Genomic DNA, 12444 nt, shown 5'->3' on the forward strand with positions numbered 1-12444 from the left:
TTTAATATAGGGAATTAATTATTTTTTTCTCTTTTTCTGTTGGTCAAAGTAATTTAGTATTTTTATTACTTTTGCTTTGGTAATATTTTATCTCTTTCTTTTGGTCAAAGTAATTTAGGATTTTTATTATTTGCTTTGGTAAATATTTTCTCTATTTTTCTTATGTATAACCAAAAAAAAAAGGCCTAAGCCAAGGCTATGGTTTTTGCTTTTAGCTTTTTCCAAAAATCCATTTTTTAAACCATTCAAGATTTTGAGGAAAGTTGATTCCCTATATAAATTAGGGAATCTAATTCTAAGAGTTTTTACTAATTTCTTAACAAGATCCAAAAATCTCATGTTATTTACAAAAACCAAAATCTGAAATCTAAAATCTCCTAAAATCTTGGCCTAAATTTCTCTTTTCAGTATCAAACTGAAGTATGGGCTTTCAGGCTTGTACATGCTTAACTTCTGTTCTTCTGTTAAATGAGGTGTAAATCCAATTGTGTAGAGCCCATTACTAGGCCCAGAGACCATTTTGACCCAGATACAATCAGCTCACAAAATAGAAAACATAACATCATGTGTCGTTGAAGAAAATATGGTACAAGGCATGATGGGCCTTGTTGATGAAAATATGGTTAGATTATTATTAAATGAGCATGGTGAAACATTATATAAAGGAACGAAAGATGATAAGTCTACCCACATTACTTACCACCATTCTTAATTATACGTTTCTTTTTGCTTTTGATTTTGGTTCCTCTTGTATTTTCGATCTAAGAGTAATACTTTAGAGGAAGTACATACAGAGACAACCTCTTAAACAAATCCATCGGAACCCTAAACATCTCCTTGTGGCAGAGTTATGACTTTTTACTTCCAGTGATGAAATTTGGTTGGGATTATAGCCACGAACTCAATAGAATTCTTAAGATCATGTGAAAACGTTGACAAGATCGTCTACGATTTTCCAAGATTCTAAGTCTTCTATTGATGTTCATGGCTTTAACCTGATTTTTTTTTTCCTACTAAATCGACACTCGATGGCTACCTTAGAGGTTAACTAAGGCACCTAAGACATTCATGGAACGAAGTTGGCTCTAGCGGTGTGTCTTAGAGCCAACTCTGTTCCATGTAGAGATTAGGTTTCTTAGTGATCATGAGTCTCTGGCTTAACCAACTACTCAACAATCAAGCAACATGGTTGTTGGTTTGATGTCAGTTGAAAGCCGGTTCAAGCTCAAGGTGTTAACGTTTTTGCTGTTGATCATTCTTGTAATCTTTTCTCGGATTTTGAGAGAGTTGGGGTCTTATTTTTAATGTAACCATTAAAGATGAGAGTGAATTTTGTAGAGAATCAAGCTTAGACGTATTATTCACTATGTGAGCTCGAACTACTTAAGATCGTCTTTTTCCTCTGTTTTGCTCTGTTTCTGTTTCTGATTCCGTGTATTATTGAGTGCATGTGACAACAAGTAAAGATTTGATCGATTATTTCCTGCGTAAAGTGACAATAGCAATTTCAAGAATAATGTTATAAGTTTAATGATGACATGGCATTATGGACTAATAACCAAATGGATGAAGGAACAACCAAAAGAATATGATGATATGGTTATACACATCTATTTTGAACTATTTAGCAAAGAAACCAAAACTTTATTTCTGTGGTAATTTGAAAGTCATGTAACTACAGAGACAAATCATTCCAAACATATATCCATAGCTAGTCATCAACACTGTTCAATACCATGACAATACCAACCAAGAACATAATAATCGAAGCTCTTCCATGCTCGGTTATAACCTTTTGAACCACCTTTTAGTCCCACGAGGGAAGACACAAAAACAAATAATTGCATATATACTTGTGGTTCCAGTATGTTATATGCCTAGCAACATGTGTTGAATCATAGACATTGTTTTTTTTTTCATATATTGTTGATGAAAACAGAACCATGAAATAACAAGTCTTTTAACTTGAGATATATCAAAAACATATTATTTTCTGATGGAGCCAAGAACTTGACTACGGAAGGAGCTTGCAAGGACGTATAGTCCATTGGATTTAAGCCACCAATAACAATTGGGTCAACTGCAATGCGAGCTTCAAAATGGGTGTAGAAGGTACATAGGCATGATCGGTCTTAAAAGTTCAAGTTTTGTTTTTCTTTTTTGTGTGTGTAGAAAAATACAAAGCCATGATGGGTCTTAAGAGTTCAAGGGGTCAAGATCAAAGTAAGATGTGTATATTCAACACCATTAGAAGCAGAATTTCTTAGAGCAAAGGTATTGCACGATCTTGTATCCTTGTTAACGACAAGACTGACTAATTGGCTAAAGCTCTAATACCTATTGGTTGTGGTTATGTATTTCCCTTTCATTGGCTAAATATCCGAACGTGAGGAACACCATGACTGTTGGATGATTTTGATCATTTTTCAACAAGTTTCTTTTGTTATTGGTCAATAACTTTTGCTACAAATCTACTTGTGTAATTAATTTCTTACGTGGCCAAAATGCCCAAAACATAACATGTGCCGTTCAAGAAAAAAAATGCTCAATGCATGATCCTTGTCCCACAAATTACCACACTCTAGTGCTCCCACATACAACCTTCGATACATGCGAGATATGGTAGAAATTTATTGTGCCTTTCATTTGAGGATATTGTAAAATAAAATCATAAAGGAAAAAGAGGAAGAAGAACTCATCCGGATTGTAGTTATCTCCATTATCCAACAACAATAATCCGGATGAATTCTTGTGTTAGAGACGTAGAGTCTTGGTTGGGATCAGAGAAACGGTCTTGAGATCATGGTGTCAAACAAAGATCTTTCCTACAAAATTGAAACTCGATCGAGTGCTTTCTCAGAGTCAGAGGTTTATGTGTAATAGAGATACACTTAACCATTAGACCCACACGTAGTGCAAGAACCTTACTGGTAAGAGGTCCCAGAACGATATCCATTATTTTGTAGTTGGAGGCCACACCAACCGCCGCAATGTTCCAATATATCAAAGGGATTATAAATCATAATGAGATACTAGAACATTGGCGTGGTTAATGTCATCTCCAGCAACCCAAGAATAATGGATATCATTATGGCCCGTATACACCTCTGACCAGAGCAATTTTCACCATATGTTATGGTCTGCGACACTAGTTTCTGAACCAAGAAACTAGTTTAGCTTTCTTTCTTTTTTGACTTGTGATCAGCAATGAAATCTTGATTTCTTGGGAAGAAAGGAACCGATTGTGAGACCTGATCTTTATGTTGAGAAGAGTGTCACAAGCGTTTTAATCCAAGAACTTCTTTGTTTTTGAATAACTCAAAGCATTCTATAGTTCAAATCAATCTCTTTCTGAATGTAGTTGCCAACGACGGCAATTGTGGACAACACTATGACAATAAAACTACACAAACAAATGCATAGAATTGGATATTGAAATCTGAATTTAGGTCCAGAACATAACTTTTATTTGACCATATATTCGAATGCACGAGATGTGCATTCTGAATAGTGATTTAAAAATCATACAAAAGAAAGAAATAGAAAGCTTGTTAACTCTAAATGACCAAATGGATGAAAGAGCAACAACATGGTGATATGATATACACATGTATTATGAAACTTGGTCTCAACAAGGTAACTTGAAACCCATGTAACGACCAGAGACATAATCATTCCAAACATCAAGAGCTCCATAGCTTGTCATCAACACAATACTCAATGCCATGACGATACCAACCGAGAACACAATGATCGAAGCCCTTCCATACTCGGTTATTACCTTTTGAACCACCTTTAGTCCCACGAGTGATGCCACAAAACATATAACCGCAAATATACTTGCGGTTCCGGTATGTTCCATGCCTAGTAATAAGTATTGAATCGCAGACATCGTTGATGAAAAAAGAACCATGAAAGAACATGTCGCTGCAGTTACCTATAACAATATAAACAGAGTATTTAAACTAGAGATCGATAAACAAAACAGAGTATTTTCTGATCGAGCCAAGAACTTAATTACCTCGGGAGCGATACCAACTTGGAGAAGAAGAGGACTAATGAGCATTCCACCTCCAATACCAAAAACACCACCCAAAACTCCAGCTAATAGAGCCATTACAGGGAACATACACTTGTTTGATCTTGCTCCATCATTTGATCTCAAATCTTCTACATCCTGCAAGCACAAAATTGTTTTAAGACATTCATCGATTCTCGTCCTTTTTTTAAAAACTATTCAAGTGTTTGTTAGATTTGTTTGAAATCTAACCTTTACTGAGACATGGTAATCTGATTGTTGTTGGCTTTGAACATTGTCACTGAAGCAGATCCAGAGAGTGAAGAAGAGAGTTAGTGGTATTTGAGACGATGAAATGAGCCAGTAGGCGTTTCCACATGGCTCGATCGATATGATTCCCTGCAAATACAAATCATGAAATTCTTAAAAAATAAAAGAAAATCTTGAATTTGTTCCTTTCATATATTTTTTTATGAAGTCACATTTCAATGTCACTGTAGAGAAATACTGTGTTATACTTTCTTTCTTGAAAATGACATAAAAATAGTAGCCCTAAGCATCATTGAAAGGGTAAGGAATCTAAAAAAGTGCAAATCTTAAAGAAGATCCTAGGAAGAAAAAGACACGTAAGTAGTGTTTGTATTTTTGATTCCCTTTATTAGGACCATCTCAAAACTAACAAACATTATTGATGACCTGTCTTTCACGTGAACAAGTTCGCTATCGCTTTTCATCAAAAAAAAAAAAAAAAGTTCCCTATCGTTTTTCAAACGCATCTTTATTCTTCACCACGTGATTCCAAAAAACAAAAAACATATACAAGACTAAAAAAAAAAGATGTCATGAAGGTAGATGAGAAAAATTCAAACGTGTTTCATTTACTTCTCAAACATTAAACATAAATCTTAACGTTCACCTAATTACTCCATCAACGTGATTTTGACATATACTTTCTCTGTATAATCTTTTACGTCTTTGAAATATACCTAGATAAAGCAAAAAATGTAATTGGTATATAAAAACCAACTGAAAAATAAAGGAATATCTTACAGAATCATCATTTTGACATATTTTTATTCTCGGTCATAGTTTTTTCCTTTTATGGTAAAAAAAATTACTTTTTATCAAATAGTTTTAGAAAGTTTGGTTAGAGGTATTAGTGAAATGAAATTTACAAGTCAGCCAATTAAAAATAATAATAACTCAATGAAAACAATATTAACTATTCCAAAAAAAAAAATCATTCAAATATTATGCAAATAATTCTTTTTTTTTCTGGATAACTATGCAAAGTTGCAAGCCTTTTTGGCTTTTTCTTTCTTGTTTTTTTTTCCTTTAATTTTCTGTGTTTTGTCTCTAGTAGTCTAAATTGTCAATTCCAAATTTCAAACTTTTAAGCAGATCTATAAAAGACATTAAATACGATTCATTAAATGCAGGCAACATTAATTCTAATACTAATAATGAAATTAAATTAAATTAAATGAAACTTTTTAGTTACCTCGCCATATTTGTTTCCTCGAAGAAGATAAACTGCGAAGTAAGAAAGCCAAATAATGACCAAAACTCCAAGCTTAATCCATGGAAACCTCTTTGGTCTCTGATAATCCTCCAAGAGAGGCAACTTTAGACTCTCAATCTTATCTTCTTCATCATCTTCTTCAATTCTATTCGATTCTCTAATCTTCACCATCTCCGATTCCAATCTCCAATAATAAAGTCCATTTCCAAAAGTCTTCAACGTCGACCACGCAAGAAACACAGCGAAGAGACTCGTAATCAACCAGTTCGGAAAAACAAGATTACAGATCACACCAATACTAACTCCAAGAAGCATACATGGTTCCAATAAAAGAGCTAAATCGAAGTCGATTAGGGTTTTGCCACCAGATTTAGGGTTTCTAACGAATAGATTGCATCCCACGTTAGCTATAGATCCACCAGTAACCATAAAAGCTGAGAAGCTTGAAGCTGTCTTTAGATCGAGACCGGCCACGATTGTCATTATCGGAACATATAAACCTCCACCGCCGATTCCACCGGCGCTTGAGATTGATGAAGCTAGGAAAGAGAGTAAGCCGGCGATGATCGTTGATGTTGTTAGTTCGATTCTTGGTTGGTTGAATTTTGTTGAAAAATCGAGGTATGAGCTTGTTTTGTTGAGGAGTTGATCGACGGGAGAAAGAATTGAAGGTTCTTGTTCTGCGATTGATGGAGTCAAGAAGATGATGAAGGAGAGAATTATAGGGACGAAATTGTTTCTCATTTTTTTGTTTGGGGGTTTTGGTTAACTTTTTAAAAGTTTGGGAGATTTTAGGAGATGTTGGGATTTTTATGTATGTTATTTCTGTTTATAACACTTTATATATAGCCATATAGGAGAGTGTGTGATGCTTGGATTGTCAAGTAGAAAGAAAAAAAAAATATATTAAATAGAAATAGAAATAGAAATAGAAAGAAGAAGATAAAAAGAGACAAATCAACAATTGGCAAGTGGTGAGAAAATGAAATAATACCACATAGAACTTGTGTGGGCATTATGTTATTTGCTCCCACCATTACCTATTACTTTCTCATACTTGTTAAATATTATTATGTAAAACCAGAATAACTTAGGAGCGAGACTTTTATTTAAATAAGATCCACTGATCTTAAAAGTGAGACTTTTGTATTTTTTAAAAATATGCTACAGATTTTTTTATATAGTTATTATATAAAAAATATAAATATAATTAATATCTACAATACTTTTGAAAACTGTTAGCCTCAAAAAAATATTATTTCATTAACAATAAAATTTCAGTTAAAGAGACTATATAAATTTCTAAATCACATTTCAATTCAATTAAAAACTAAATTCTTTAATCTTTGAGTGAAATTAAAGTAAACATATATATAGTTTTATTTTGGTTTGTCTGCTTTTTCAACCCGAACAGAGTATTATAACTATCAATATTAGTAAATGATAAGTGATAGTATTGGTTCACTTCATCACTTAGAAGAACAAAATGATAAGTGAATGATTTCAATTTCTCTGATTGATACTTTAGACAGTACCTACCTAGAAACTTCCAGACATCATGAACGGCTCAATACTAATAGTCTGGTTTTAGCTTCTTCCAAACAAAACAGTTTTATAAGAGATATTATAAAATTTTGATATATTACTTGCAACATGCTTTATTTAACGTTCGTCTCTCGAAACCCATATAGGTTAACCCACAAGCCAAGTGTAAAATTTTATATCTTTTGGAAATCCCCATGTTCCGACCACATGCAGACAGTTTATTTCTCTAATGTCAAACCCACATGCAAAAAACTATACCATAAACCTCCAAAGCCACATGCAAGTAAAATTTAATTCTTTTTTGATGGGGAGTAAATATACTTATGTGTTTTAATCGAAAGATGATGAAACGAATGACGTAATGAGTCATTCTCGTGTTATTTTCCCAAATATATGTCTAACTCAAGTAAGCAGGTAATTGTCAAATCAATGTAATAGTTTATATGAAACTTTCCTTTATTCAATGGCATACTTATCTTTAGAGTCATGAGTTGGCGAAAAAATAAACACTTATCTGTTGTGTTTCGTTTTATGTAGATCAACTTGCTCTTTGCATATACGACCAAATTGATAATAATATAAACTATATATATGCTTATGTATATGTTTGCATGTAAGTATACAATGTTTGTCGACATTATTAACCAGATATTATTGGATCCTTCACTTCTACGCCGACTAACTTGATCTAGCTAGTAACCGATTATATAATTGAATAACTATTTTAAGTTTTGAATAACTATTTTAAATTTTACATTTTCTGATGGTATTAAGTTTGAAATGGTTATATAGACTCGTTGTAAGAAGATGTAGTTAATATGAAAATTCTCCAACGATAATCAATTGTCTGGTGTTATATCTTTTTGTTATAGATTTCTTGGATGGAAAGTTTATAATGCCGGCCAATTCTAAGCTACACAAATGAAAAGAAATTATTTGTACGTGACCCACACTCTAACTGCTAACCTCGCTTGAAGTTGGAATAGTATCTAGTATTATTTTTGCCATCTGATAGTAGATTGATCTTAAAGATTTACCTAACTAAAAGAGATCCTTAAATCAAGCTTTCAATTCTTATTTTTCCAAAAATATAACTGTCTTGTGTGTAAGTTTTTTATTATGTTTTGTAGAAAGCCTCAAGATTGCAATATAGTTCTGAAATTGCAACAAATTTTGTTTTATTTATAACCAAGATTAAGTAATGGTTGATTAACGGTAACGTTCGATTCTACTCAGTTTTCAGTATACATATATAGATCGGAAACTTCCTACCTAATTTAAACCAAAAAATTGATCTAAATATCAAACTATATCGATCTTACCTAAATATAAAAAGATTTTTTATACGTACCTGAAAAGTGGAAACCAAACCCACCATGAAATAATTTGAACTGAAATTTAACTTTATTTGGAAAAACAAATGTATGTATTTTGATTAAAGGAACCAAAATTTAAAACTACAATCATATCACGGCGCCAAATTCTCCTATTTAAATATGATTACCGTAGAAGCATTGAAATATTTTATAATTTGTAAACTATACATTATCATGCTGCTGGATAAATAGTATAAGGTTTAAATACGAGACTGGTATATATTAAACTGGAGAATATACAACTATACAAGCATTCCATAAGACATTAATCTTTAGGGGTCTGATAACCTGAATCTAGGACAACGAATATTCCAATTATTGGTTGTACAACTACACAAGATAAATTTTAACAAAGAATACAAGTTGTCTGTTTACAGATTTTTATATATAGCCATATGGAGAATTAGATATTTCGCTAAACCTGAAAGAAGACTTAAATTTCTTCTAATTTTCTTATTTTTAGCAATCATGATCAGGTAAGTTCTTTACATTATCTAGAACAACCTAGTGTACACAATTTTCCGATGCACTTTCTTATATTAATCAAAAGTGTTGTGAACTTTTTGGTTAAAGTCGTAGTCGTGTATTCGTAATAACATTATTGTAATCTCGAACTGTTTCGATATGATTTTGGCTCTTGGAAAGTCTCCTGAGTCGGGCTTGTACTATGATCCAATAGTAAATAATCACTTAAAAAGCAACATAAACGATAAAAATATGATAAGTATGAGCCGGCTCTAAAAGTCACCAATTTTCCATTCTCATGATCAAACATAATTAGCAAGTATTATATTTGAGATCTCATAATAGATCGTACGTTTTCATTACTTGTTGAAATACCAAGATTTTAAAACAAACTTATTTAGTTTCTACACCATCAATTTTTCTAAGCTTATCTAATCGATACAACTTTTAATAAATGAAACAAGCTGTATAAGTTTATTGATAATTGTTATCTATAACATGGTGTATAAGTCATTCTGGCGCCGAATGATAACGCGAACTAAATACATATTTCATATAAAAAAATTGTTTAAAAAAAATATATATAATAGGAGTATCTTTCAAGTATATATAGGGTTTACACGCAACACGTATTACCATTTACCAACTTGCACTAGTCTAATGATATTGTGTTGTGATGTATTGGTCAAGTGAAGGGGGATCAATTTCTATAATACAAAAAGTTAACACCAACGGTTTGGAATTGTCCAGACTTTTAGTTTGTTGAAAAGTTGTAGTTTAACTTTAAGCTCAAAATCATTCGTTTATGGTATAAAAGAACACATGTACAAATTAATTTGGCAACGATAAACAGATGGCTAATTAATTGTGTGGGTTTCAACAGTGATCAGTACAATTGAAATCTGATTTAAACAAACGAGTTTACTTTCGTAAATCCGATTCGGTGTTCGTTATTGGTGATCAACCGTGAGATTCTCTCCAGTGTTAAGCGTGGGAATTTCTATCGATGCTTCTCTTTGGTTTGCCTTCTTTTTCTTTTTAATGCAACAACAACAAAGAGAACACACGGAAATTACCAAGATTATTACCACCGCAGCTATCACCGGAGCTATGATTCTTCTAAACACTTTACCTACACACATAAAACAAAACTCTATGTTATAAAGACTATCAAAGGAAATTTGTTTAAATTAGCATTTCAAGGTTCATAAAATATTTAAATTCATATTTACATACATGTATAGCAGTTGTTATAAAGAGAAAATTTCGTCAAGTACAATATATTTAAATTACACTTCCATATCATCAAAACTACCATATCTTAGCTAAAATTTATATAAGTACGCTTACATGTATTATCCATAGCAATCTGTGTAAAAAATGTTGATTTTGATAAATAGTTCCAATCGTTGACAAAAGAAAGAGATAAATGATCCACGTTATATATATAAGATATGTTTTAATGTTAATTAAAAAAAAAATATGATATATAACATGAATATGTTGCTCCAATCCTAAGTGTTCGTCAAGGAACACGATGAATATTGCTACCGATCTTTTATCAGGGTGAATATGAATATTAGTCGGTAAATTCAGTTTGGACAAAAACAAAACAAAAGAGTCCGTTACTTCTAATTCTTGATGATTAGTCAAACACCTAATTATATTATCATATGCATAAGTTGCTATTAACCCTAATTTCACATCAGTTACACTTACATGTTTAGGTAATTTTCAGTGAAGACACAAACATAAATGAAAAAAAATTCAAACCCTAGCGTAGAACTATATTTTATATATATTTATTCTCACCTAACTTGAATGAAAATGATTCGTCGGAGCTAGGAGTATCATTTTCTCCGTAAAGACGTTGTGGGGGTGGTGGAGGTGGTGGAGGTGGAGGAGGAGGGGGTGGTGGCGCCAAAAAAGTGGCTTTATATGTCAACATACAGTTCGAAGAGTAAACCAGAGCAAAACGTTTACCATAACAACAATCCTTAGTCTCATTATACGCTGATTTCAAGCACCTATAGCAATCATACTGATTCAGATCGGGTGTGCACTGTACCAATCCATTTAGATCGTAAACTTCTCCAAGATAACTGACATGATAAGTTTCTTCCGCAAAATATGAAGAGCTCGAATAGGCTTCTTGTATCAACCGGTCCATACGATATTCCACGGTGTTAATGAAATAAAACTGGTACAACGTGGTATCGTAAGATGTCCATGTAACAAATGGACCTTGATCAAGAATCGAGAAAATCTTACGGCTGGAGTACCTGAGGAAGCATTCTTCATACCATATGATAGCTTCTTTTTGGACCGGACACCATATAAAAACGTTTTTGGATGCTCTTGAGATGCATGTTTCACAAGTTGAGGACGAGATATCTCCGCGACATAGATAACTTCCGTACACTGTTGTGGTTGGGGAAGAACCCGAGGCGTAGCTATAAAAGCCTTTGTTGGATGATTGAGAATCAAGAACGGATATTAAAGTATCTAGATTGGATTTGTACGAACTGTTCGGTGTGTAGTTTCCTGATGTGTAGCAATAGCTAAGGAGGTATGTTGGTTGTGCATTAAGGGTTTTGATGAGAAGAAAAGAGAGAAGGAAGATGAGTTTTGATTGATGAAGAGGGAGAGAGAACATCTTCGTTTGAGTAAACTTGTTGTGTTCTTCAACATAATATCGAGCTATAGGTCTATATTATTTGAATTGACTCTTCTTATGTATATCCTTTTAGTAGACGATATAGTTTGGTTCGCATATTTTCATTTTTAAAAAAACTATACACTATTTTGTTTCCCTCTTCTAATGGTCAACTTTGGGCCAGGCTGTCCTAATTTGACTTTAATGATTATGAACTTGATAATGTATAAATAAGGACGAGGTTTCAAACTTAATATAAAATTATATGCATGCCTATATGCCTTTTAGCTGATTTTTTTTCTATAAGAAAAGTCCAATCCCTTTTACGAGTAAATTTTTTAAGTTTGGGAAAACTATTGATTTGATGAAACTAGGAATTTATTATTTTAAAGTATATCTTGAAAGATATTAATAAAGATAAACTATGTAAAATTATGACTTAAATAATCGTTTTACTAAAGTAATTCGTGTGGCAGAGATTTATTTTGAAAGATCGAATTCAAAATTAACATAAGAATTTTGCCCATTTTCTTATTTCGATTTTGATTTTAATAAAACAAAAATCATATTACTTTTAGATTTTAGTACTTTTCTTTTAAAATGTACGTAATCATTTTAACAAAAGTTACAAAACGTTTATTTTCTTTTACAAGTTCAATTTAAAATGACTAATTCTTTTCTATTATGTTGTTCATGATAATCATATTATCTATTGCACAGTCTCAATCTCTCAAATTTCAAATAACTATCTTTAATAATAAGTTCTACGACGTGACAACATAAGCATAATTTTTTTTTCCCAACGTATATTAATCAAACGCGTAAATTGTGCAAATAATTAGGTGACAATAAGATTATATAA

General features: G+C 32.2%; 2 protein-coding genes and 1 non-coding gene across 3 annotated transcripts; 1 reads left to right on the top strand and 2 right to left on the bottom strand.

Moving 5' to 3' along the window:
- Positions 1-881: 881 nt before the first annotated feature.
- Positions 882-999, top strand: MIR776. The gene has a single exon (NR_139895.1). It is a non-coding gene; the product is annotated as a microRNA ath-MIR776 precursor (primary transcript).
- Positions 1000-3298: 2299 nt separating this feature from the next.
- On the bottom strand, positions 3299-6680 carry AT1G61740 (Sulfite exporter TauE/SafE family protein). Its single transcript, NM_104856.4, has 4 exons — positions 5520-6680; positions 4271-4417; positions 4022-4177; positions 3299-3937 (listed from the first exon to the last, which is right to left on the bottom strand). Exons 1-4 carry the CDS (start codon positions 6282-6284, stop codon positions 3629-3631), a joined length of 1377 nt encoding a protein of 458 aa, NP_176367.1. The 5' UTR covers positions 6285-6680; the 3' UTR covers positions 3299-3628.
- Positions 6681-9690: 3010 nt separating this feature from the next.
- Positions 9691-11615, bottom strand: AT1G61750 (Receptor-like protein kinase-related family protein). Its single transcript, NM_104857.5, has 2 exons — positions 10739-11615; positions 9691-10058 (listed from the first exon to the last, which is right to left on the bottom strand). The coding sequence occupies exons 1-2, from the start codon at positions 11580-11582 to the stop codon at positions 9877-9879; spliced, it is 1026 nt and encodes a 341-aa protein (NP_176368.4). The 5' UTR covers positions 11583-11615; the 3' UTR covers positions 9691-9876.
- Positions 11616-12444: the final 829 nt, after the last annotated feature.

Source organism: Arabidopsis thaliana (assembly GCF_000001735.4).
Source record: "Arabidopsis thaliana chromosome 1 sequence".
Classification (NCBI taxonomy): Eukaryota; Viridiplantae; Streptophyta; class Magnoliopsida; order Brassicales; family Brassicaceae; genus Arabidopsis; species Arabidopsis thaliana.

Excerpts from the sequence above, each read along its gene's own strand:
- AT1G61750 (NM_104857.5), bottom strand. The coding sequence starts at position 11,582 with ATGTTCTCTCTCCCTCTTCATCAATCAAAACTCATCTTCCTTCTCTCT. Across the intron at positions 10,059-10,738 it reads ATCATTTTCATTCAAGTTAG|GTAAAGTGTTTAGAAGAATC; the intron begins GTGAGAATAAAT and ends TTATGTGTGTAG.
- AT1G61740 (NM_104856.4), bottom strand. The coding sequence starts at position 6,284 with ATGAGAAACAATTTCGTCCCTATAATTCTCTCCTTCATCATCTTCTTG. Across the intron at positions 4,418-5,519 it reads GAGGAAACAAATATGGCGAG|GGAATCATATCGATCGAGCC; the intron begins GTAACTAAAAAG and ends TTGTATTTGCAG. Across the intron at positions 4,178-4,270 it reads ATTACCATGTCTCAGTAAAG|GATGTAGAAGATTTGAGATC; the intron begins GTTAGATTTCAA and ends TTGTGCTTGCAG.